This window comes from Oryctolagus cuniculus, chromosome 2, assembly GCF_051225735.1.
Source record: "Oryctolagus cuniculus isolate XC-2025 breed Fujian yellow rabbit chromosome 2, ASM5122573v1, whole genome shotgun sequence".
NCBI classification, from domain to species: domain Eukaryota; kingdom Metazoa; phylum Chordata; class Mammalia; order Lagomorpha; family Leporidae; genus Oryctolagus; species Oryctolagus cuniculus.
Genome location: NC_142868.1, coordinates 19,840,823 through 19,866,744, shown reverse-complemented (window position 1 = coordinate 19,866,744; position 25,922 = coordinate 19,840,823). Strand labels below are relative to the sequence as shown.

At 38.8% G+C, this 25,922-nt stretch overlaps 1 protein-coding gene across 3 annotated transcripts in view; it reads left to right on the top strand.

Annotated features, from left to right (window-relative positions):
• DHX15 (DEAH-box helicase 15) overlaps nt 1-25,922 on the top strand; it is a 56,289-nt gene that overhangs the window by 27,829 nt on the left and 2,538 nt on the right. Inside the window, exons 5-12 of one of the 3 annotated variants that reach the window (XR_016229824.1) lie at nt 1,301-1,519; nt 8,331-8,498; nt 14,450-14,536; nt 15,765-15,914; nt 16,281-16,389; nt 16,782-16,973; nt 20,129-20,243; nt 23,452-23,642. Coding sequence is in view for 1 of the 3 variants with exons in the window: in XM_002709378.6 (XP_002709424.1) it covers nt 1,301-1,519; nt 8,331-8,498; nt 14,450-14,536; nt 15,765-15,914; nt 16,281-16,389; nt 16,782-16,973; nt 20,121-20,243; nt 23,452-23,642 (1,239 nt within the window). In the remaining 2 variants the exon portion in view is untranslated. Of the gene's footprint in view, nt 1-1,300; nt 1,520-8,330; nt 8,499-14,449; nt 14,537-15,764; nt 15,915-16,280; nt 16,390-16,781; nt 16,974-19,941; nt 20,244-23,451; nt 23,643-25,922 lie in introns of all 3 variants that reach the window. The other 2 variants (XR_016229825.1, XM_002709378.6) reach the window with 2 other exon arrangements.

Sequence of the window (25,922 nt, the reverse complement as noted above, 5' to 3'; positions counted from 1 at the left end):
AGAAGTGGAGTATCTGGGGTTTGACCCAGTGCCCATATGAGATGCTGGAGCCATAGGCAGTGGCTTTACCCACCATGCCACCGTCCTGGCCCCTTTTAGCATATTTTTGTAACTGTTGCTCACCTTGTCTTTCATCCCTTCATTACGTACAAGAGGGCTCATTTCTTTAAGCAGTGTCTTTGTTGCTCAGATTCCTGTCATCTCAGCCCTCAAAATCACTGATAACGCTGGAACAACTACCAGGACAAGCACTCACCAGAAGGACATTTGTTTACACTTGTGTCTTCCTTTTTTTTTTCTCTCTCCTATACCGCTTAGATCTTGGCCAGGGTTGCCGTGTTAAGGGTTTAAAGCTGACTGAATATTTTCTGACATTATCTTATCAGTCCTTTGACATATAATTTCATAAGTGGTTTTTTTTGACAGAGTGGACAGAGAGATAGGTCTTCCTTTGCCGTTGGTTCACCCTCCAATGGCCGCCGCGGCCGGCACACTGCGCTGACCCGAAGGCAGGAGCCAGGTGCTTCTCCTGGTCTCCCATGGGGTGCAGGGCCATCCTCCACTGCACTCCCGGGCCACAGCAGAGAGGTGGCCTGGAAGAGGGGCAACCAGGACAGAATCCGGCGCCCCGACCGGGACTAGAACCCGGTGTGCCGGTGCCGCTAGGCTGAGGATTAGCCTGTTGAGCCGCGGCACCAGCTAGTTTTGTTTTTAAAATTTTATTTATTTATTTGAGAGGCAGAGTTACAGACAGTGAGAGGGAGAAGCAGAAAGGTTTCCTTCCATTGGTTCACTCTCCAAATGGCCACAACGGCCATAGTTGAGCTGATCTGAAGCCAGGAGCCAGGTGCTTTTTTCCGGTCTCCTACGTGGGTACGGGGGGCCCAAGGACTTGGCCCATCTTCTGCTGCTTTCCCAGGCGAAAGCAGAGAGCTGGATTGGAAGAGGAGCATCTGGGGACTAGAACCGGCGCCCATATGGGATGCTGGTGCTGTAGGTGGAGATTAACCTACTGTGCCACCATGGTGCGGGTCCCCAAGTTTTGGTTTTGAAAGTGTTGGTTCATGTAAATTTACATGTTTAATGTTTTACTTAAAATTTTTAAATAATTTGTAATAAATAACATAACTTGCTGTAGTTCAGGCTTTTCTGCATTTGATATTTAAATCACAGTGTATTTGAAATTTTTAAGCTTTATAATAGATAACAATGAAAATATTTTTACCTTTACTATTCTGTTTTTTGAGACCATGTAAGAACCCTTGAAGACAATTTCAAGTAGTTTACTGTTTTCTTTCAGGTGATAGTTATGAGTGCTACTCTGGATGCAGGAAAATTCCAGATTTACTTCGATAACTGTCCACTCTTAACTATTCCTGGGCGTACACATCCTGTTGAGATCTTCTATACTCCAGAACCGGAGAGAGATTATCTTGAAGCAGCAATCCGAACAGTGATCCAGATTCATATGTGTGAAGAGGAGGAGGGAGATCTTCTGCTTTTCTTAACTGGTCAAGAGGTATTGTCATTGTTTCCTTCGTTAATAGCCTTTGACACATTTCTATCAAGCAGCGGCCTTGATTTAGATATTTAACTATATTTTTCTTATCCCGTTGTTTGAAGTTTTTCTTCAACCTGATTGTACTAACATATAAAACATGACCCTTTTATTTATGTACTCTGGGAAATTTTTTTTTCTTTGGCGACTGATTGTGTTAATTATAGCAAGAGTGTTAAGTGCTTTTAGAATTTCAGGATTTAGCAGTTGTATCAATTTTGATGCAGCCTGGGTTGTGTTATTTTGCTGATGCATGAATTGGAATCCCAGCTCCTGTAAAATCATGCATTTCTTCAATTCAAAATTGGTTGTTTTGGTTATGAGTGAAGTTAGGTGTCCATCCACCCTCAAAATGTTTGTCTTCTTTTTGTTCGTTCTTTTGCATGTGCTGAGGATTGAAGGGATCAGTGAAGTTTCCTAGTTAGAACTTCATTTTTAGACAACAGATTTTCATGTTTAGTAGCTTTTCTTTTTTCAGAATTTTTTCATTTGAGAGGTAGAGTGACAGAGATATCTTCCATCTGCTGGTTTACTCCCCAGATGGCATTAAGGGCTGGGCTAGGCCAGGTGGAAGCCAGATTTCAGGAACTCCATCCTGGTCTTCCACAAGGATGGCAGGGTGCCAGGTACTTAAGCCATCTTCATTGTTTTCCCAGGCACATTGATGGAGAGCTGGATAGGAAACAGCAGCAGGGTTTTGAACTGGCAGTCTGATATGGGATGCTGATGGCTGCTTCACCCACTAGACTACAGTGTTTGCCCCACAAGTGTACTATTTCTATTTTTTTTTTTAACAGGCAGAGTGGACAGTGAGAGAGAGAGACAGAGAGAAAGGTCTTCCTTTGCCGTTGGTTCACCCCCCAATGGCCACTGCGGCCGGCGCACTGCGGCCAGCGCACCGTGCTGATCCGATGGCAGGAGCCAGGTGCTTTTCCTGGTCTCCCATGGGGTGCAGGGCCCAAGTACCTGGGCCATCCTCCACTGCACTCCCGGGCCACAGCAGAGAGCTGGCCTAGAAGAGGGGCAACTGGGACAGAATCCGGCGCCCCGACCGGGACTAGAACCCGGTGTGCCGGCGCCGCTAGGCGGAGGATTAGCCTAGTGAGCCGCGGTGCCTGCCTACTATTTCTATTTACAGCAGGGCATTTATAGGTATGCTATTAAATTCTTCAAAGGCTAAATGCAAGAAAAGCTATTTGGATAAAACAACATTTTAGGAAACCATTTCATAGAGATTGTTATGAGCTTTTTTTCTTTTGATCTCATGGGCCTTGTGAATTTTCCAGAATATAATTTTTTCTTTTAACTATTTCTTTGTTTGAAAGGCAGTGTTACAGAGAGGCAGTGGCAGAGATAGAGTGGGTAGCAAGAGCGAGCTTCTATCTGCTGGTTCACTCCCCAGATGGCCTCAAAGGCCGGAGCTGGGCTGTTCCAATGTTTGGAGCCAGGAGCTTCCTCCAGGTCTCCCATACGGGTGCAGTCCTTGGGCCATCTTCTGCTGCCTTCCTATGCCATAGCAGAGAGCTGGATTGGAAGTGTAGCAGCTGGGACTCCAACTGGCGCTTATATGGGATGTTGGCACTGCAGGTGGCAACTTTATCCGCTATGCCACAGTGCTGGCTCCCAGAATATACTTCTGAAGCTAGTATTCATGGAGACCACCTAGAAGATTTGCGGAATCTGATTTTGTTGGTCATGGTGAGCTTATTTCTATAGGTGTCCAGATAATGCTGATGCTCCTCGGGATTTGAGTGATTCACTTCTAGAGTACTGTTGTCCAGCAGAACTCTGCAGTACTGGAAATAGACTGTGTACGTGCTTTTCACCAGAGCAGCCATTCCAAACCCCCAGGGATTCTGGGTGATGAAATGGGGGTTAGTATGACGAGGGACCAAACTCTCAGCCTTCATTTAAAACAGAATATTAATTTAATCACAACCAAACCCACCTCTTAGTTTATTTTTGTGTGACTCACTAGTCAAGTGGTTTTGTTATTTGAAATACAGAGAGATGGAAAGTGATATTACCTATACTGGTTCACTCCAAATGCTGAAACAGCTGAGGCTGAGCCAGGTCAAAAACAGGACCCTGGAACTCCATTCAGGTCTCCCATATGGGTGGTAGGAACCTAAATACATGAGCCATCACCTGCTGCCTTGTGCATATTAGCAGGAATCAAAAAGCAAGGGTTGGAGGTGTTTTGACACAGTGGGTTAAAGCCATGGCCTGCAACGCTGGCATCCCATATGGGAGTCAGTTCTGATCCTAGGTGTTCCTTTTCTGATCCAGCTCCCTGCTGATGGTACCTGGGAAGACCACAGAGAATGGCTCAAGTCCTTGAACCCCTACATCCCCTTGGGAGACCCAGAGGAAGTGCCTGATGCCTGGCTTCAGCCTGGTCTAGCCCCGGTCATTGTGACCATTTGGGGAGTGAACCAGTGGATGGAAGATCTCTGTCTCTTCTCTCTATTTAACTCTGCCTTTCAAATAAATGGAAACAAACAAAAAGATTGGGAACACGATTCCCTGTACTCTGTTATGAGATGTGTGTGTCCCAAATGGCATCTTAACTGCTGTGCCAAATGCTGAATGGCTGTGAGCACAATGACTAATATTCTCCTGAAGGAATTTTTTTCACATATGGCCAATGGATTAAGTATTAGTTTGTTTTGGTAGAATAGTTTCCTAATATGTGGGAAATCTATTGAATAAATTATGCATGGACTTTAGTTTTTTCCTTATTTGTATTGGGACAGTTGAGGTATCTTTTTGTCCTCCTGTGTCTGCTCTCTCTGGTTTCTCACTTTAAAGTGCACAGTGTTTTCTTTTCATAAATGACTGTATTTAATAGTCTTTATACTTTGATAAACAAGCATATGATAATTCTATCAGAAATACTGCATTGGCTTCATGATGAGGACCTTTAAAGGCTTTTTTTTTTTTTTTTCTCTAAGCCAACTTAATACAGTTTAGATTTTGGTAACTGAATCTTGTTGTGGGAAGGAAGGCAGTAAATGCCCCTGTGGCTTTCAGCTTTTTTAAAAAAAATTATTTATTTATTGGAAAGGCAGAATTACCAAATGAGTCAGGGAGAGACAGCGAAAGGGGTTTTTATCTGCTGCAGTGGCCTGAGCTTGGCCAATCTGAAGCCAGGAACCTGGAACTTCTTCTGGGTCTCCCATGTGGATTAGGGTCCCAAGGACTTGGGCTGTCTTTCTCCACTGCTTTTCTAGACACGTTAGCAGGGAGCTGGATGAGAATTGGAGTAGCTGGTTCTTGAACAGATGCCTATGTGGGATGCCAGTGGTACAGGCAGTAGCTTTACTCCCTGTGCCACAATACTGGCCCCTGAAGTGATGTTTTTCGTGAAATGAAGTAGTTATAAACTGTGAACATATATACTGTTAGGTTTTAAGTTTGTTTATGTGCCTAGTCTTGAATCTGAAGCTCTTTAGGGGAGAAAGTAGTAGGTAGAGCACCTAATGTGTATTTTGTGTATTTGATTTTTGTTTAGAACTGACCTAACTATACTAGTTTGTAAAACACTGCTCATCTTTTCTGTGAAGCTTTGTTATTGTCACTTGATTCATTAAATGGCAGATTCTGAGAAATCATTAATTCATAAATGTGAATAACATCCATGAAATTTTAAAATGGATTTTTGCAGTCATATTTACCATTTTGATCACTTGTGCAAAAAACAGTAGTGCTTCTGTAATCATCTGTTACCATTTGGGAGGGTGAGCCTAGATTAAAAGGGAAAAAAGACATTTGGCACAGGGGTTCAGTTGCCACTTGGGACCCTTGCATCCCAGATTGACTGCCTGGTTGCAGTCTAGCTCCTCTGCTTCTGATGGAGCTCTCTGCTCACACACACCCCTGGAGGCAGGAAATGATGATTCAAGTTCGTGGGCCCCTGCCACTCACAGGGGAGGCCCAGATTGAGTTTCAGGCTTATGCCTAACACAGTCCTAATGTTCCTTGCAGCCATTTGGGGAGTAAACCAGCAGATGGGAGATCTCTGCCTATCTCTTTGTTTTCCTGCCTTTCAAATAAAAGTGAAAATTATTAAATTTTTAAAAATTTGGTGAAAGGTTATGGAAGATTTTAATTCTAGAGTGTTATGTTAATGTATAAGATCTGGATTTGTGATTAAAATTATTGCTTATTAGAAGTCCTTAGGAAAGGTACGCTACTCAGTAAGATATGAAAATGATTGTAAGTGAAATATCAATTATTTAAATATTTGAAATTTGATACTGAAACCATTTTTTAAGCAACTTGTTCTTTAGTTTTGCTCAGTAACCTGTTTTCAACATGTAATGAGTTGATAAGTAATTTATTAATGTACTTGGATAATTTACTTTTGTAGCTGAAAAATCTTTCCTCAATTTAGAAATTCCTGAACTTCTGTTTTAATTCTCAGTATTGCTGATGACTAAGTAGATAGCTGATGGATGCTTGGAAAGTTCACAATTTCTTTTTCTGTTTATATTCTGATGAATGGCATTCTATGCTGATAGGGTTAACTCTTTGGAACTTTAAGCTTCAGGTAGATTTTTTTTTCTATAGAATTTTAAGACTCTAGAGCCTTGTTTATATAAAAAGGAAACAGTATGGGATTTTTTTCTCAACAGTTCAGAGGAAGCCTTTATGTCTCATGCCAGTGTCATTTTGTTTTAGCTCCATACATGCTTAGCAAATTGAGTGGTCCACTCCCAGGTAAACTTGTGATTGCCATCTTAAAATACTGGAAGATCAAGAGTAAATGCAGGGCCAGTGCCGTGGCTCACTTGGTTAATCCTCCACCTGCGGTGTTCGCATCCCATATGAGCGCTGGGTTCTAGTCCTGGTTATTCCTCTTCCAGTCCAGCTCTCTGCTGTGGCCCCGGAGGGCAGTGGAGGATGGTAAAAGTGCTTGGGCCCCTGCACCCGCATGGGAGACTGGGAGCAAGCAACTGGCTCCTGACTTCGGATCGGCATAGCTCTGGCTGTGGCAGCTATATGGGGGGTGAACCAATGGAAGGAAGACCTTTCTTTTTTTTTTTTTTTTTTTTTTTGACAGGCAGAGTGGACAGTGAGAGAGAGAGAGAGACAGAGAGAAAGGTCTTCCTTTGCCGTTGGTTCACCCTCCAATGGCCGCCGCGGCCGGCGCGCTGCGGCCAGTGCACCGCGCTGATCCGATGGCAGGAGCCAGGAGCCAGGTGCTTTTCCTGGTCTCCCATGGGGTGCAGGGCCCAAGCACCTGGGCCATCCTCCACTGCACTCCCTGGCCACAGCAGAGGGCTGGCCTGGAAGAGGGGCAACCGGGACAGAACCCGGTGTGCCGGCGCCGCTAGGCGCGGAGGATTAGCCTAGTGAGCCGCGGCGCCGGCCAGGAAGACCTTTCTGTCTCTGTCTCTCACTGTCTGTCTGTCAAATAAAAAAAAAAATAGAGTAAATGCATGCTTTCTTCACTTTCTTAATATCTGAAATCTGTATATTAAGTGACTTCTGTTTATTTTCCAGTCATGATGTAATAAAGTTAGGATAATTGCAGGTATTCTGAGTATTAGAAATTTTGGTCTTATTTTTAAGTTCAAATCCTTTTAATTTGATAATGGACCTTAATTTTGTATTTGCATGCCAGCAGGGGGCATTCTAATCTAGATACAGCATTTGAAAGCAGTTTCTAAAAATATTTGTTTCTTTGTTTTATATATATTTATATTTTAATTAATAATATCCTACTTTCATTTTTTATGAGATTGAGATCTCAAAGGGCTCTATTAACACTGAGTCCTTAAAAGTAATTTTCTGTATCACAGTTTTGTAGACAAATAACCTTATATTAAGAAAACTGGTATGCATCAAATAGGTGAAAACAATCTTTGTTCTTATGTACCCAAGAGCTTTGTACTCTGACATAGAAGCAAAGGTGTACTTCGATTTAAAAATTATTCTAAGAAAAATAATTCCACCTTAATATAATAAAAATATTGAATAACTTAAACCAAAAATCCCTATCCTCTTATATAATTCTTGTTTTCCAGTAAAAGGTTATTTAATGAGACTAATGTTTAATTTGTTGGTTCATTGTACAGACTGCCTAATATCTGTTTAATTTCTGGGTTTAAATGAATTATGTTTTAGAGCAGAGAACATCTGGCCGCTGTGCCTCATCCACTCCCAGGACTGCTGTGGTTCACCATCGCTTTCTTTGTTATGTCTTCTTCCCTTTGAACTTTGATTTGAATGCAAATGCATTTCTGTGATGGGGGAAATTTTGACGCTCCTTTAAGATTTTGGGTTAGCCTAGTTCTTAAATATCCATGTTGATACTGTAAAGGTGTTTGTTCTTATTAGACACAATGAAGCAAATCTTCCACATAATTGCATTAGTGATATGTGACATTAAAGCCTAATTAGCTTATTTAAAATATCTAGCACATCAGTTTCCTTTAGATTGTGAAAATTGAAAAGGTCATAAGTGCAGTTAAATATTCCTGGGTGAGAAATTTCAATTTTAGTACAATTTGTTGAGAATTAATTAGGAAATCTGATTCTACGAAAAGGTGTGTTGAATGCAAATAAGGCAGTTACAGATTCATTTGAATACAGAAAGTTTGTTGGGTTCTTTTGAAAATACTATTGAATTTTGATTATTAAATTGAAAATAGGCTGTCTATGTAATGAAAGCCAATTGTATACATAAAATAAACTGCATAGAGCTAAGATTATGATAAATATGTAAAATGTTTCAGCATTTTAAGACTCAACTTGTATTTTGTAGGAAATTGATGAGGCCTGTAAAAGAATAAAGCGTGAGGTTGATGATTTGGGCCCTGAAGTTGGTGACATTAAAATCATTCCATTGTACTCTACGCTTCCACCTCAGCAGCAGCAGCGTATTTTTGAGCCGCCTCCTCCAAAAAAGCAGAATGGTGCAATTGGAAGAAAGGTAACATTAGAAACTTCTCGTTAATAGTGAAAGAATTGTTTGATATATCAAAGTGTATTAAACTATGGAGAATCAAATCATGGTGCAAGTTTCTGCGAATCTTCTGACTCCAGCTTAAAAACACACACTGCTTCTCTGTTGCATTGCCTGCCACACAGAAACATTCGCTGTTCAACTGGAAAGTGGGTTAGTGCACATTAAGAAAAAGGGGGAGATGGCCGCGTGCTTTAATTCCTTTTTTTCTGCCTAGAATTTTCTTTGAGGCTTAACCAGATGTCATGTCTGTAATTGTGAAATGTTGACTCTGTGCAGACCTCTAATGATAATCGTTTTAATCGCACTGCATAAATATGTGGATTGCTTGAAGGTGGGAGCTACCTCTAGATCCGTTGGTGGAGATGTGTGCTTGGCACAGGGTGGAGAGCAAAGTTATTACAACTCTGTATCTGAGAACACTTTGTTGGGAGACAAGGGTGGAATGTAAAAGATCCAAGTGCTGGTTTGAAATCGCAGCAATGTTTTTAATTAGTTTTTTAAGATGTAAGGGTTCTAATAGATTATTTGAAAATAGATCACATTGTTTCTAAATTTTAGATCTAGAACAACAGTGATCTTGACTTTAAGACCTAGCTATTTATTAGTTTTTAATGTGTATACACACTAGCTGCATGTGAATTTTGGTGATAGTCTTAATCTCGTCTTTATTATTTTGGGAAATTGCCAAGGATTAAGCTTGATGTATATAAGGTAATAACTTACCGGGCTCTGGTAACCACTAAAATTTCTTGTTTATTCATATAGAAAAAAGCTTCTCTGACTTAAACTTCGTTAGTCAAAATTGGAATCCATTGATTTCTTCTGTATTTATAATGGCTAATGTTTACTTTATGTTTTTTGCCGTTTTTGATGATTATAGGGAATGTAGGATGTGATGGCATATTATATTTTACATGGCTGTGTAAAACTCAAGAGAACCAGATATATTTTTCAAATTGAGGAAAGAAGTTAGTGTGTGGATATGCAGTACCAGCCTAGTGGAATGTAAATTAACAGAAAAAAAAAGTTTGGATTTTCTTAGATTTTCAAGTATAGTAAGTTGGCATTTTTAAAAAATGATGTATAACTTCATTATATTAAATTTTTAATTTTCTTATCATAGTGCTGTCTCTGGAACTTGCAAAAAGTTTTGTCATGTTAGTATATCTTCTGAGCTTTAGGGGGTTGCTTTGACACTTTAAGTGATATCACTAAAATTTTGAGGTTCATTTGTTTTCTTTTGACTTTATTTCCATTCCATATCAACAGGAATATATATTACCTATTTCTTATTTTTATAGTACAGAGGAATTTAATGCCTTCTCCAAGCACCATTTAAAGAGCTCGATTTGTCTTGAACTCATGTGTGCTTTGTATATCTGCATTTGTCGATGTTAAGTTTATTTGCCATTGAGTAAAATTGGCATACATAAGATCTGCATTTATGCTTTTCATGTAGTTCTCCTCATTCTGTTGAGTTACTATAATAATGAGCCCATACTTACTAAAATTCACATCTGAGCCCTTTGATTTGTTAATTATTAGTATTTTGGAAATTTAGAATTACTGTGGTGCCGGTATAACAGAGGATGCATTTTGCAGAATCTGCAACTTAAGGGGCCGGCGCCTGTGGTGCCCGCATCCCATGTGGGCACCAGTGTGAATCCCGGCTGCTCCACTTACGATCCAGCTCTCTGCTATAGCCTGGGAAAGCAGTGGAGGCTGGCTCAGGTCCTTGGGCCCCTGTACCCACATGGGAGGCCCAGAGTAAGTTCTTGGCTCCTGGCCTCGGATTGGTGCAACTCTGGCCAATGCGGCCAGCTGGGGAGTGAATTTAACAGATGGAAGACCTCTCTGTGTAACTCCAACTTTCAAATAAATAAAAATAAATTAAAAAAAATTTGCAACTTAAACCTATGAAGCAGAATTGGATTTCTGACCTTTTCTTTCTTCTTATTTGTTTGTTTTTACTTGTAAATCCTTACAATGCTGAGGAGAATTTTATTTTACTGAAAAGAATATCTTAGCAATAGCTAGCTATCCAGTGTGGCCTCAGCTGAAGAAACGACATTGCCATCCCCAGGGTTCGGGCTCATCTTGGGTTCTCTTTCTAATCCCTTCATTCATTCATTCATGATACTTCAGCTAAAGCTGGGAAATCATGCTTTCTCTTGGCATGAGTCAGCTTTATCCTAGAATTTGAAAAGAGCCCTCTGATAGCCTCCCTGGATGATCCCAGGAAGAGTGAGGGAGGATTTTCATGGCATTTAGGGCAACATTATGAGAAAAATCAGAGACCCAGGATGTTTAAGCAGAAAGTTAAAATTTGTACAAAGTATGTCTTTACAGTGCCTAGAAGGACGGCTTCCTAGACAGAGTTTTAAGCTGAAACCGTGAGGTAGATGGAAAATGCTTCTGTCAGACCATTGGTTGGCAGGCAAGATGGACAAGTAACATAGTCCCTTGTAAAACAGGAAAGGGAACTGGGTGATTTTGGAAGAGAAGGAGGGGCACGAGCTCAAATGGACTCAGGTTATGGAGAGAAAGTGGTTTGATACTAGAGCAGGAAGAAACGCCATTCAATTGCTCTTTTCCTGTTCCCAGTGCTCTAATTTTATAATATCCTGCTTAGATTTTGAAAATAGAGGACAAAGGGCCAATGCTTAATTCTGCCACCACTAAAGAATTACCATGTCTTTCCTGAAATGGAAATATATATTATATAAATATTTTAAATATAAGTATTTTATTTTAAAATATTATTTATAATCAATTATTAAATAAAATATATATTTTAAATATATATTATATACAGCATGAAATAAACTCAGAGAGCAGAGCATTGCCAGCATTGGTGGCTGCTTTACCCACTGTACCACAACACTGCCCCTTGCCTAGGATTTAGTTCCACCTTTCCACCTCTGCCTCTCCCTGAACCAGCTTCCTGGTAACAAGCTTGAGAGGCCACAGATGATGGCTCAGTTTGAGTCCCTTCTGGCAGCCCTGTGGGAGACCTTGATCCTTGATGGAGTTCCTGGCTCCTGGCCTTGGGTTTTCCTCAACTGTGGCTGTTGCAGGATGAACCAGTAGATGGAATTGTCTCTGTCACTCTGCCTTTCAAATAAATAAAAATGAATAGGTAAGCATTAAAACATTTTGATGCCTCTGTTATTAAGCCTTGTGTCGAACACACCAAAATCATATATTTTTTTAAGATTTTATTTATTTTACTTGAGAGGTAGAGTTACAGACAGTGAGAGGGAGAGACAGAGAAAGGTCTTCCTTCTGTTGGTTCACTCCTCAAATGGCTGCGTCAATGTGAAGCCAGGAGCCAGCTGTCTCCTCTTGGTCTCCCACGTGGGTGCAGGGGCCCAAGGACCTGGGCCATCCTCCACTGCTCTCTGAGAGCTAGACTGGAAGAGGGGCAGCCAGGACTAGAACCGGTGCCCAAATGGGATGCCGGCGCCACAGGCGAAGGATTAACCTACTGCACCATTGCGCTGGCCCCCAAAATAATTTTAAGGACACATTCAATATTCATATTTTGGGGTTTGGTATTTTACTGACATAGACTGTTAATAGTGTCTTGGAACTTGCCAAGTTGGCACGATCACTCGAATCTTAAACACTTGTGGAATCGTACGTGTACAATCAAATTATCTTGTGGAGAGAAATCAAATGCGGTAGCCCCCCCCGTCTCCCCTTAATCTTTGGTTTTGTTTTTCTGGATTTTGGTGATCTGTGATAAACCACCATCCAAAAATATAACATGGAAATTCCAGAAATAATTGCTAAGCCTGAAATTATGTGCACTGTGATGAGATCTTGTTCTATCCAACATATCCACGTGGCACACTGCCCATTAGTCATTTGTTAGCATCTTGGTTATCAGACTGACTGTCCAGGTGTGTCACAGTACTTGTGTTCAGCTCACCGTCATTTCTCTTGATAATGGTACCTGAAGTGCAAGAGTGGTGATGCTGGTAATTTATTACAATGTGTTGTCCTAATTATTTTATTTTGCTAGGTTTATTTTATTTGAAAGAGTTACATAGAGAGATCTTCCATCTGCTGATTCACTCCCCAAATGGCCACGATGTCCAGAGCTGAGCTGATCTGAAGCCAGGAACCAGGAGCTTCTTCCCAGTTTCCCAAATGGGTGCAGGAGCCCAAGCACTTAGGCAATCTTCAGCTTTTGCAGGGCATAGCCGAGAGCTGGATTGGAGCAGCTGGGACTGAAACTGGTGTTCATATGGGATGCCGGGACATTAACCCTCTGCCACAGCACTGGCCCCGTGGATGCTGTTGATAATCTGTTTCTGCACCTGCTGCTATGCAGGATTTCAGACATGTACTAGGAGTCTTAGAATGTTTATATCATGGAGAAAGGGTATTATATGATTTAGTAGTTTTTAAATTTTTATTTATTTGAAAAGCAGAGTGACAGGGCGACAGGAAGATCTTTCATCCACTGGTTCGTTCTCCACTTGCCCATAACAGCTGGTTGTTGCCAGGTCGAAGCCAGGAGCCTGAAATTTAATTCATGTTTCCCACTTGAGTAGCAGAAACACAAGTAACTTGGTTATCATCTGCTGCCACCCAGGTCGCATTCTGATCCAGCCTGATCTGGATCAGAAACCCAGTGGCTGGACCAAGTGGCATTATGGTACAGGATGCAGGTTTTCTGGAACACATGCTTAACTGCACCAAACACCCACATTAAATGTTAATACTATTTTAAGTAAAAGAGGTAATAGAACATAAATCCATGAGTTTTTGAAGTCATTTGACTTACAAAACTAATTTTTTAATGAAGATAAATATAAGTTCATTTCCAACATATGCCTGTAGACATTTGTGCCCATAATGCCCTGTTTAGGCTGAAGCTTCTATTGCTAATGTTTTTGCCTTTTCTCTTGTTGTGAGTATTTCTCATCTTAATTGAGAGTACTGTCCTAAATGCCATTTTCTCGGTAAAGCTGTCCTTGTCTTCTCTGTGGTGGAGGTAAACCCTTTTTCAACCTCACAGCACATCTTTGGTGTCATTTACACTCTGTCCATGTCTAATCTTTCCATACAAACTGTAAAGGCTCTGGAAGAACAGGCTATCTTATTCCTCTCCTGTGTCAACTGCTGGTATATCAGGCATCTCCAAAGGAATGTCAATAACTTGTTCCTGAAAATCTCATGTTGTGGGTAAAAACACTAATGAGGAATACTTATTTCCCATTTTTAAAAGAGGAAATGATTATATGTATCACATTTTGAAGTCCTTAAACCAAGTTCCTGAACAGTTCTGAAAGTGAAACAGTGCATAAACAATCCTATTATAAGTAAATATTTTAACCATTATTCCATGTTGATAAAAAGTCAGTTGGCTTTGTATACAATAACATGTCTCATCCATATGAAACTATTTTCCAAAACATCTACATTTGATTCTGGTGATCTGCCAGTTCTTACAGGATCACTAATTGAATTTTTCCCATGTGTCATTTTGTTTAAAATGTTCATTTTCTGTGATATAAAGTACAAAGTTTTCTTTTGAATATTACCTGAAAACTGAAAGATACACATGTGAGTGATGTTTTGATATTAAGGAATGTTTTATATGAAAGACATTCCGTAAGGTATTTTCGTATTAGTGTTTTTCTTTTTGTGCTGTCTTTCTATTTGAATACTTGACACATAATGTAGTCGAGTGCCAACCTGAAACAAGACTTTGTAGGAAAAGTAAATTGCTATTAGGAGCTAAATAAAAATCTGAATTCTTAGATTTTAATTTATCTTTTAAAATATTGACCACAGAAGATCAAACCTGGTCTTGTTTATTTAGAGGTTTGAAAGTCCTGGTGCTAGTGAAGGTAATCTTAAATGTCATGTTAATTTTGCCTGTTGTACCTGTTTCTTCACAGGTTGTTGTGTCAACTAACATTGCAGAGACATCTTTGACAATAGATGGTGTGGTGTTCGTGATTGATCCTGGATTTGCAAAACAAAAGGTATGTATTTTAGTGACTGCATTACTGTTGCCTCCTGATAACCATTCAGTTATTTAATAAGTTAAATTTACTTTTGCGAATTGTTGGCTGTTTTCTTTCGTTTTCAGGTTTCTGCCATCTGAACCCTTTGTGTTCTAGATGACTCTTAAAAATGAAGGCATTGTTTATTGTTTAAGCTTAGACTTTAAAAAATGTCCTTAGAGTTGCTTTGTTTGATGGTAGTGGATGAGTGTTTTGAAACATTTATGGGGTAAATTGATAGCATTTTGTAAGGTTAGTCCTGTTGCTTAACAGCAGAAAGATGTCTAGAGAATTGCATTGTTAGGCGGTTTTGTCATTGTGCAAACATTGTAGTGTGTTCTTAACATAAAGTAAGATGACTTTAACATTGCCAGGCAAAAGAATTTCACTAGGACTTGTATAGTGTGTGTGGTCAGTCGAAGACCAAAATGTCTTCTTGTGATATGTGATTGTATATCAGATTATTGATGGAAATCTTCCCTGGTAAAAAGATTGCAGTTTGTCCTAGAGACAAAGCCAGAAGTATTTTTCTATGTCCATTCAACATTAGGTGTTGTATCCTTCACTGTCCAGCATTTAAAAATTGTGACACTAGGTAAAACTAGGTAGAGATGAAGTTACTTTATTCAGTTATTTTTAAAGATTTATTTATTTGAGAGAGAGGAGGGGGAGAGGAGAGACAGACAAATTTTCCATCCACTGTTGACTACCCAAATGGCCACAACAACTGGGGTGGGCCAGGCTGAAGCCAAGAGCCAGGACCACCTTCTGGGTTTCCCGTGTTGGTGCAGGGGCCCAAGGACTTAGGCCATCTTTCTGCTGTTTTCCCAGGTACATTAGCAAAGAGCTGAATCAAAAGTGGAGCAGCGGGGATTCCAGCTGGTGCTGCAGGCCGCGGCTTTACCCGCTATGCCACAGCGCCAGCCCCTGAAGTTACTTTAAATTAGGAGGAGTAATTTTTTTAGCCATTTCTATGAGAAGTCAAGCTTTTTTGTTAACTTGAATCTGTCAGAATACCTGAACGTTAAGCTTGGGCCTGTTACTGTGGTAGTGTGATTTATGGCAGATATCAATACTATTTTTTTATTTTGGGACCTATCATGCACTTGGCGTGTGATCCCGAGTAATCATAAACTTGGATAACAGTTTTATATTTAAAGAAACACTCCCTTAAATAAAGAATCTTACATGATTTCTGTTCTAATAGGTATACAATCCTCGAATCAGAGTTGAGTCTCTCTTAGTGACAGCAATCAGTAAAGCTTCTGCGCAGCAAAGGGCTGGTAGAGCTGGACGCACCCGCCCTGGGAAGTGCTTCCGGCTGTACACAGAGAAAGCTTATAAGACAGAGATGCAGGTAAGGAGTGCTGCTGTGTCCTGCCTTTTGGTTCGCAAGGTTATGTTGAATTTGCTACCAGAAGAGAATTACTTCATTTATGTCTTCGATCTGAGGGCCATGAATGCCTTAGATTTATGATGATCTACCAGTACAGTTCTTTTTACAGATCTGAAGTGGGACAACACCAAACACTGTAAAGATAGTTTAAGGAAAGGTTTCTGATTTCTTTAGTCTGGCCTGCAAGAATTTTTCTCTTCTAGACAGTGGTGTAGAAATAGTGCCAACATAATAACTGAGGAGGCAGTAAGCATAGGTTTTGTTTTCAGGAGCAGGAGTATTAAGGAATGTTTAACAAACAAACTTTTGTTTTGTTTTGTTTGCTAGGATAACACCTATCCTGAGATTTTGCGTTCCAATTTAGGATCAGTTGTGTTACAGTTGAAGAAACTGGGTATTGATGATTTGGTGCATTTTGATTTTATGGATCCGCCAGGTATGACCTATCAAGTACATTTTAACAGATTTTTTAGCCAAAATTGATCTGACCTTTTTTTCTTCAGAACTTTCTCTAGAATTCAGGTTAATTAGCCGTGAAAATACAAGAATTAAATTCTCTAACTTAACTTTGGGAAAAAGTTTAATAAATGGATTGGTGAATTAGCAATTATATAATATATTTTGGGAGAAGACAGTTTACAGGAAAATTTTGCAGTTTTTATGATTCATTGTTTGTTATAGCTGTGTAATTGAATTTGATGACAATTTGAATTTTGAGTTTGGTCCACTGTAGAATGAAAAATGAGGTGGCTTGCAATCGTTTGTTTTTTTGTCACATTTTTGCTTGCTTAGGGCAAGTTGTCTGACAGATTGTATTTTTCCCTCTAGCTCCTGAAACTCTGATGCGAGCCCTAGAACTTTTGAATTATCTGGCTGCTTTAAATGATGATGGAGATCTGACTGAATTGGGATCCATGATGGCAGAATTTCCACTAGATCCACAGCTCGCTAAAATGGTTATTGCAAGTTGTGACTACAACTGTTCTAATGAGGTCCTATCTATTACTGCTATGTTGTCAGGTAATAGAGGGAACAGAACTAAAAAAAGCCCAGCTCTACAAAGTTTGGGTGGACTTCACTTTAATTTTTGGTTTTTACTGTTTAGTATGATAGTGGATTTTATAGCTGGCTTTCAGGATCTCATTTTGTTTCCTAAATACCTTGTAAATAGCTGCATAATGACATAGGATATGCAAAAGTAAAGTACCACATTGTGCACAAAACAGAGTAAAACATTGGCTCTCTTGTGAGTGCAAATAAAAATCAGCTTGAATACAGTTGTAGCTGAATTCTTCGTTAGGTCCATCAGTGCTATCTTAGTTTATTAGAGTACAGAAACTTTTTTTTTTTTTTTTAGTACTTGGCACCTATTAAGTGAGCCTGTGACAGACACAAACTACACTTAATTTCAACTTGAGCCTTTCTTCATGTATAGATAACATTTTCCAGTGACAGTAAAGCATGAATTCCAAATTTAGATTCAAGTAAATAGAAATAGTAATGTATAATTTCATACTTAAAATCTAGTCTAATACCGGTATTTTTTACAATGACAGAAAAACACTTAGTGAAAGAAATGTATCTAATAGATAAAATTGCTAATTTAAAAGAAGAAAGTATTTTTTTTTAAGAGTGATTTATTTATTTATTTGAATGTCAGAGTTACACAGAGAGAGGAGAAGCAGTTACACAGAGAGAGGTCTTCCATCCGTTAGTTCACTCCCCAATTGGCCGCAATGGCCTGAGCTGCACCGATCCGAAGCCAGGAGCCAGCAGCTTCTTCCAGTTCTTCCATGTTGGTGCAAGGGGCCCAATGACTTGGGCCATCTTCCATTGCTTTCCCAGGCCGTAGCAGAGAGCTGGATCAGAAGTGGAGCAGCTGTGTCTCGAACTGGCATCCCTATGGGATGCCGGTGCTGCAGGCCAGGGCCTTAAGCCACTGTACCACAGCGTCAGCCCCAGGAATTATTTTTAGTAGCAATAAAATTCAATCCGCAAATGGTTAGTAACTTAGAAATTAGCTTTTGCAAAAAAGAGAAGAAATAAGTCAACATATGATGATTCTTACTAAGAATAAGTAGGTTTTTACTGTTCATTAGAATGTTCTATGCTACTACGTGTACAGCTGAACACAACTGATTCTAATCCCAGAGTGGTTTATTGGTCTTAATTACTTAATGCTGCAAATAATTCACAATCTTCTATGTAATTAAAAGATAACTTGAAAAATTTCTAAATACATCATTACGGCTTAGTGTAGATGTATGAACTATTCTAATGGTGTGAATTTTTTTAATTTAAGAACTAGCTAAAATGTTTTCTTGCAGAGTTATGACTGATCAGACTCAGAGCAGATGGGCAGGGCAGTATCGAAATATTTTATTAAATTGTAGTTTTGTTTGCGGAGGTGGTGGTAGGTTGTTGTCTGCCTTTCTTACCAGTTTTGTTAGATTCTCCCAAGATTAGTTTCAGAGAGTGTGGGGCAAGATTATTTGTGTACTTATTATCCGCCCAGTTTTTATTCTTCCAGCTTCTCTTCTCAGACATACTATATAATTGTCATTGTTTCAGTTAGAGTGCTTAGCCCTTTAAAAAATTGGTCTTTGTGTGAGGTTGAAGTCTTCAGCTACATCTTCTTCTTATTTGTAAGAGTAGTTAGGAAAAACAGTTTATTGGTGGTCAGCTTAAGCACATCAAGAGAATAAGCATTTATGTGCAGCAATTTTTAAACAGGCCATTTGTGGGAAAAGTGTTTAAAAAATAAGGGGTGAGGAAAAGGTCATAGAACCAAAACAGTTTGCTGAGCTTATAATGCATTGTTTTCCTTTCAAATTGTTTCTCTGAAGTTTTGAGGTCCTGATATAACCATGCAAATCAGGGGCCTTACGGAGTGCTACTTACGCATTCCCACTTAAATCTGGTGGGTAGTTCACAGTAACATGGCTGTTAGAATTTTCTGTACTTTTATGAATTACCTTGCTTCAGTTACATTAAGCAAGACTTTTAATATCCACTGTGATCATGTCTCGTTGTCTATTTGGCTACTCTGGCATTCATGGGGAAACTGTATGGGAAAGAGTAACTGGATACTGTATTTGATTTTGTTGTCAATTATTCCCATTATCTTCTATCTGAGCTAATAACTTATGACTTTCATTGACAAGGTTTTAAGAGATTTAAAAATGTGTTGAGAAAGTCCCAAGCTGTTAAATATTTTTATTTTCGTGCTGCTTTTATGACTGTGGAATTGCTAAAGTGAATTAAGGAAAGTTGTATTTTAAAAAAATGTAGTGCACGCTTTGTAACAACTTAAAAGTATTGTGTGAATCACTAATGAGGCTCTAAAATATTGTAGTTAAATATTTTGATGACCTTTGAAATAATGACTGTTTTAGACTAATTGTCAACCTTTTTAATACTGGATTTTAATTTTATATTGAGGTTTTGATTCAACTAAGTTCTTTTTTTTTTTTAAACTTGGGACTTTTTAAAGTGCTGGAACACTAGGCTGAATATCCTAGCCTTTTTGAATTTTATTAATTCAGAGGCGGTTTTTAACCTTCCACCACTACTGCTATCATCAAAACCCAAGATTTCATCATATTTTGATGTTTTCATATGCTTCTGCTCACCGGTGCTAATAGTGATACCTGCCAGTTGGTAATAGCCATAGCATTAAGGCAAAAATATTCTAATAGAAATGTGACAGTAGATTGGTTGCAAAATTGTTTTTAGCTTTACAGTGGGCAAGCATAACTTCCTAACTTTCACAGCCATTGAGTGGATTTGATGAATGGTGTTTTGAAAAATTAGAGTTAGCTATTGATGTTGTAATTGTGTTTTTTGGTAGAGCTATCAGCACTGGTTTTTGAAATAAGTTGAGCTTCCTAGGATCTTGATGGCCTTCAGAATAGCTGTTTTGATGCCTTTTTAGATTTAGTTAAAATAATGAGGTACTCTGTAGCTTTGAAACCCTCTTGTCTTACAGATGTGGTTAGGTGTTGATGTACCAAATCAAGGTAGTAAACAGTCCAAGATGCAGTTGGAGGCCATCCTGCCCTGCCCTATGCTCTGTGAACTGACCTAGCTAGGCCTTGTTCCTCTATCTGTGAATGCGTGACTCATCGATATGGGCGTTTGTGTTGGGCCCATACCAACCTTGTTTAGTCCCACAGTGTTTTGTTCGCCCCACGGAGGCCAAGAAAGCTGCAGATGAGGCCAAGATGAGATTTGCCCACATTGATGGAGATCATCTGACACTGCTGAATGTCTACCATGCTTTTAAACAAAGTAAGTGTAAATTAGATTGAAGGTATACTCCTTTGTCTAAATGTCACTAGCAGCATGCATGTTGTTTCTTCATTTTACTTTCATTTATTATCCATGACAACTTTACATTAGGAACCCAGAGGTACTTCAGAAAAATTCCTGACTAGCATTTAAAATAGAAATCGCTAAATCTTTTTCAGACTTGTTTGTATCTATAATCAAGAAGAAAAGCACTGTTTATAGAAAACCTGGAAAATAACAGAGATAAAAAGGAAAGACTTATAGTACTACTAAAATAAAAATTTTGATACTTACTTAAACTGCTTATTTCCATATATTTTGAATTTTGCAAGCATTTATGCAGTCGTTACTCTTAACATTTTAAAATTTCTTTACATTAAAATACAGCTAAAAAGAGAAATTAGTAATAGATGTGAATGGTAGTTCGTAGGCTTTTAAAAAGTATGGGGGTAAAGAGATTTAATTTTTCTATTAGCTCAAGAAATACGTAATTGAAAGGTGTCATTTTCTCACCTATAACATTGACAAAGATTAAAGAAAAAAAAAATCCCTAAACTGTAAGAAGGACTAGTAGAACAATATTAAACAATTTAGGTGGAACTCAGAATCTATGTGGTCTTTATGAAAAATTTCATAATGCTGGGAACCTTAACAACTTTGTACCCTTTGATTCAGAAATAACCTAGGAAGGGTGTGTGGCTTTTTTTTTTTTTTTTTTGTGGGTATCGTGATTAAAGTTTTCTGACCCAGAATTACTTAGGTTACTATGAAGTGGAAACTACCTAAATAGCCAGCAGTAGAAAGGTGCTTCAATAAGTTCTGCTGTGGATACACAATAAAATATTTTTCTAGCTTTAGTTCATGTTATCTGAGTATTTAGGGGCCTAAAAAATGTTTAGTTATTTGAAAATTAGAAAACATAAAAATCATTATGTTTTTAGAGTGTATCATTGACAAAAATGAGAGGAAAAAAATACAGAATGGATGTACCAGGATGTGCAGAAGGTTTGATTTCTGCATGTCTGTAGGCTGACCTAATGATGGTCCCTATTCAGACATTGATTGCCCTGCTCCAAAAGTGTGGTATCACATTCATTCTTACTTTGTGATTTCTGCTAGTTAGAAATTAGCTTATTGATGTTCACATTTTGTGCCTAGTGATACATTTATAATTGATTTTTATTGTCTCAAAAATTATATTTATGCCCCTAAAATGGAACCTTTTCACTTTGGTGTATCAGGAGAAACTATATGCCTGTTTGCTGCTAAGTACCATACTGAGTGACCATGAGGCACAGTACCTAGCAACAGACTACATAAACCAGCCCCTCTAAGGGGGAAGGAGTTGGGCACATTCATGTAAATCGTTGTTTCTTAAAATCTCCTTTGATATTAAGATACTGTTTTAAGTGATAATGAACAGCTGTTGGAGGGACCAGCATTTTTTTTTAACCCTGTAACTGTAAAATGATGTTTAAAAATTAAGCTTTTGATAACAAAGCACAGCAGTATATTTCAATTTCATAATTGTGCTTTGAAAATGAAATTTGAGATTGATAAGGTTTTAGAACTATGTGTCTATTTTCCATTAAAATCTCAGTGTAATAATTAGAAGAATTTTTTTTTTTTTTGAGAGGCATAGTTAGAGAGAAGGGTCTTCTTTTCCATTGGTTCACCCCCCAAATGGCCGTTACGGCCAGTGTGCTGCGCTGATCTGAAGCCAGGAGCCAGGTGCTTCCTCCTGGTCTCCCATGCGGGTGCAGGGCCCAAGGACTCGGGCCATTCTCCACTGCCTTCCCGTGGCACAGCAGATAGCTGGACTGGAAGAGGAGCAACCGGGACTAGAACCCGGGGTGCCGGCGCCGCAGGTGGAGGATTAGCCTAGTGAGCTGCGGTGCCAGCCAAAGTTTAGAACTTCAAGAAAGCTACATTGCAGGCCAGAGTCACAAATGAACAACTTTTCAAAAGCTTTTTTATATGCCTTTCAGCTTGTTGCATAATATCAGAATAAACAAAAAAAACCCTCAGTGTCTTGTTTTTAAATGCCAACAACTTCAGATGGACGCTTTTTACTTCCCATTCTAAATGGGTTAATTGGTGGATGCTTCAGCATGTAATCGTATTCTTTATTGTGAACATCTGTGTCCTTCCCCATCTTTTGTTTTCTCAAATGGAAGTGCGTTTTATATGGCTAATACCTGATTTATACATTGTTTCTCTAAATTCGTAAGAAAAAGTTGTACATTACAAGGGGTAGAATCCTACAACCAGGGAGAAAGAATATGCCAAAGATAAGGGTTTATCACAGTAATTGGAGAAAGAGCAACATAGTTTTAATTTTTGTGCCTCACTCTGTTCCCATCTTCGAATACTCAGTATTGTTTATTTTGAAACCTGAAGCAAATGATGAAGTCTGTTCTGGCTGTCTTTAGGGCGTGAAGATGTCACTGCAGTGTTTTTCATGAGGCTACAGTTTGAGCTTTTCCTTTAGATGAACATCACTGGGTTACTTGGAGGCTTATCAAGGATTCATTAGTAGAGAAATACTATCATTTTGATAACACATGTAATGAAATTACTTAAAGTGCATAGCTTGAACATGGGCCTTATTTATTAAACATGAGTGGTGGTTCCAGATTGCCTTGTACACTTTATCACTCGTGTTTCAGACCTTGCCTGTTCATTGCTCAGAGGCATGTGTATCACAATAACATTTTAGCCTCTTGAGATTTTGGAGTGCTCTAAGTCAGGCATAACTAAAGTACATACACAGCAGTCCTTTGAAGTTTCCTTCATAACTTTGATGTTGTATATGATCTTAATCTAACACTGTGCTTTCTTTGAAAATGAGCAAGACATGGCTGGCATTTTACCAAATTCCCCAAACCCACTTCTGTTATACCATCTATTGGAAACAGGTAGATATTAATGGGTAAACTAACTATCTCACTAAAAAAAAGTTTAGTTAAAGTCCTTAATTTGCTATATTTAATAGTCAAGAACCTTGATAGTATTTCTGACTTTTGAACTATACTACTGATTTTTAGGAATGTTGGTAATACTATAGTTCATTGAAAGAAAATGATGTGAGTAAACTTACTTTCTGGATTATTTAACTTATTTTTTACAGTAGTTTTTTTTCTTCATTAGAAAATATTCCTATATGGATGATTCATGACCATTCTCTCTCCTTCTCTCAACTTTTTAGATCATGAATCGGTTCAGTGGTGTTATGACAACTTCATTAACTACAGGTCCCTGATGTCTGCAGACAATGTACGCCAGCAGCTATCGCGAATTATGGACAGATTTAACTTGCCTCGTCGAAGTACTGATTTTACAAGCAGGGACTATTATATTAATATAAGAAAAGCTTTGGTTACTGGGTATTTTATGCAGGTATGTGGCTAATACAGAAATACGTAATGAAACGTTTGTATGATAATGGTTTGATTTCTATTAAGAGATATTGGATTTACTTAAAACAGAAATTTCAGAACACCTGTGAAAATCAATCTTTAATGTTTCATCCAGTTTTTTATTTTATTGTTTTTATTTGAAAGGCAAAGAGAAGGAGATCTCCTGCCTGCTGGTTTACTTCCCAGATGCCTGCAGTAGCTAGGGCTGGGCCAGACTGGACCAAGTACCTGCTGCCGCTCAGATTGTGCCTTACCAGAAAGCTGAAATCCAGAGCAGTTGAGACTCAAACCCAGGCATTCCAGTATGGAGTGATTGTCATGACCGCAGCATCAAATGCTTGCCCTCCTCCAGTTTCTTTGAATGAGTTAATTCACTCCAAAACTGTATGTTTAGTAAATAGCAAAATGATGCCTTCAGTGGCAAAAATTTGAAATCTAGTTAAGTAGGAATCAATTTCAAAACAACGTATTTCGTAGTAGGTATTTGTTTATTATTGAGGTGGCAGTGTTTGGCAGTGTGTACTTTCCTCTTAAAAATATTTTATATTTATGAAAGAATGATAGAGAAGGGGAAAGAGAGAGAGACAGGCTACTTCCATTTCCTGGTTCACTCCCCATATGTCTACAGTGGCCTGGGAAGCCAGCAGCGTGGAACTACATCTGGATCTCCCACATGGGTGGCTAGGTTCCAAGTACTCTTGCCATTTCTGATGCTTTCCCAGCATATTAGCTGGGAGCTGGATTGGAAGTGGAAGTGGAGCAGCTGGGAATCAAACCGGTGTTCCTACATAGGATGCTGGTGTTGCAAGCTGTGATTTAACACACTGTGCCACAATGTGAGCCCCTAGAATTACTTTATTAATGGAGCCTTTGTTTATGCCAGGTGGACACCTTAGCCATTTTCAGGTATAACTGTGATTTTCAGCTTTAAGACTTTTGACAATGTCTTGAAGTTTCTTTGCATCTGGATCTTGATTGGAAATATATTGTCATAGCACAGCACTAAAGAGAGCAGTTTGGTTGGACCCAGAACTACAGTTCACTAAGCACCTCAGAATCTAAATATTCAGACATTTATAGTTCTACAGACTAATCACTGGCATTTTAAGTGTGCTATTATTGGGATTTATAGGAACTGAAGTAATTATTGTAAGGGGTTTAGAACAGAATTATATTTGACAAAATCCAGAATTTTTTGATGATAAGGTTGAAAAACATTCTATTATTTGAGATGTTATTGATACTGTTTCTTCTTTATATTCCTGGTGGGTCATTCTCTGTCTCTATCTCTGACTGTGTCTGTTAAACAAAATGTGACCAGCCATGACCAGCCTTAGGGCCAAATGAGGTCAGTAGATAGAATGTGGACCTAAAGGTGTACTGTGTTTGAAAATCAGAGTTCATTGAGAACTCTGTATTTTAAGCAAAATTTTGTAAGAATGTTGATCTTAAGCTTGTTTACTTAGGAGAATAAAACAATTAGGTATTAAATTTTCCAGTATTTGGTTTTGGTATTCATTTCATATACTTATGCATGTTTTTGACATAACTTAAATTTGTTTATAATCATCAAAAAACAACTTTTTAGTTTCAAGTATTATAGGTTTCTAATTCTTGAGATTAAAATTTGTGGCAATAGCCTGCAGATTAGTTCCTGTTAGTAAATTTTATTTTAAACTGCTTATTTTTTATTTATTTATTTACTTTCTAAGATACATTTATTTATTTGAAAATTAAAAAAGGAGAGTCAGAGAGAGAGGTCTTCCATCTGCTGGTTCAATCCCCAGTTGGCCACAACAGCTAGAGTTGGCCTATCAGAAGCCAGGAGCTTCTTCCGGGTCTCCCATGTGGGTGCAGGGGCCCAAGGACTTGGGCCGTCTTCTACTGCTTTCCCAGGCCACAGCAGAGAGCTGGATTGGAAATGGAGCAGCTGGAACTTGAACTGGAGCCCATATGGGTTGCCAGCACTGCATGTGGCATATTTGCTCGCTGTGCCACAGTGCTGGCCCCAGTAAATTTTTTTAAAATGAAGTTAGTTTTCTATTATTTATGCACATTGTTCATGTAACAGGTTGTAGAATTGGAGAAGACAAATTGTCATCCATTTCAGTGTTTGTTAATTAAATATTAGCTGGGTGTCACCAATCAAGATGGGAAAATGTGGGAAAGAATCTCATGTACCTTTTTTCTCCATTATTTTACTCACTTTATTGTTGCTTCTCTCCTCATTTTTGCTCTCTAGTTTTCACCTTAGACATGA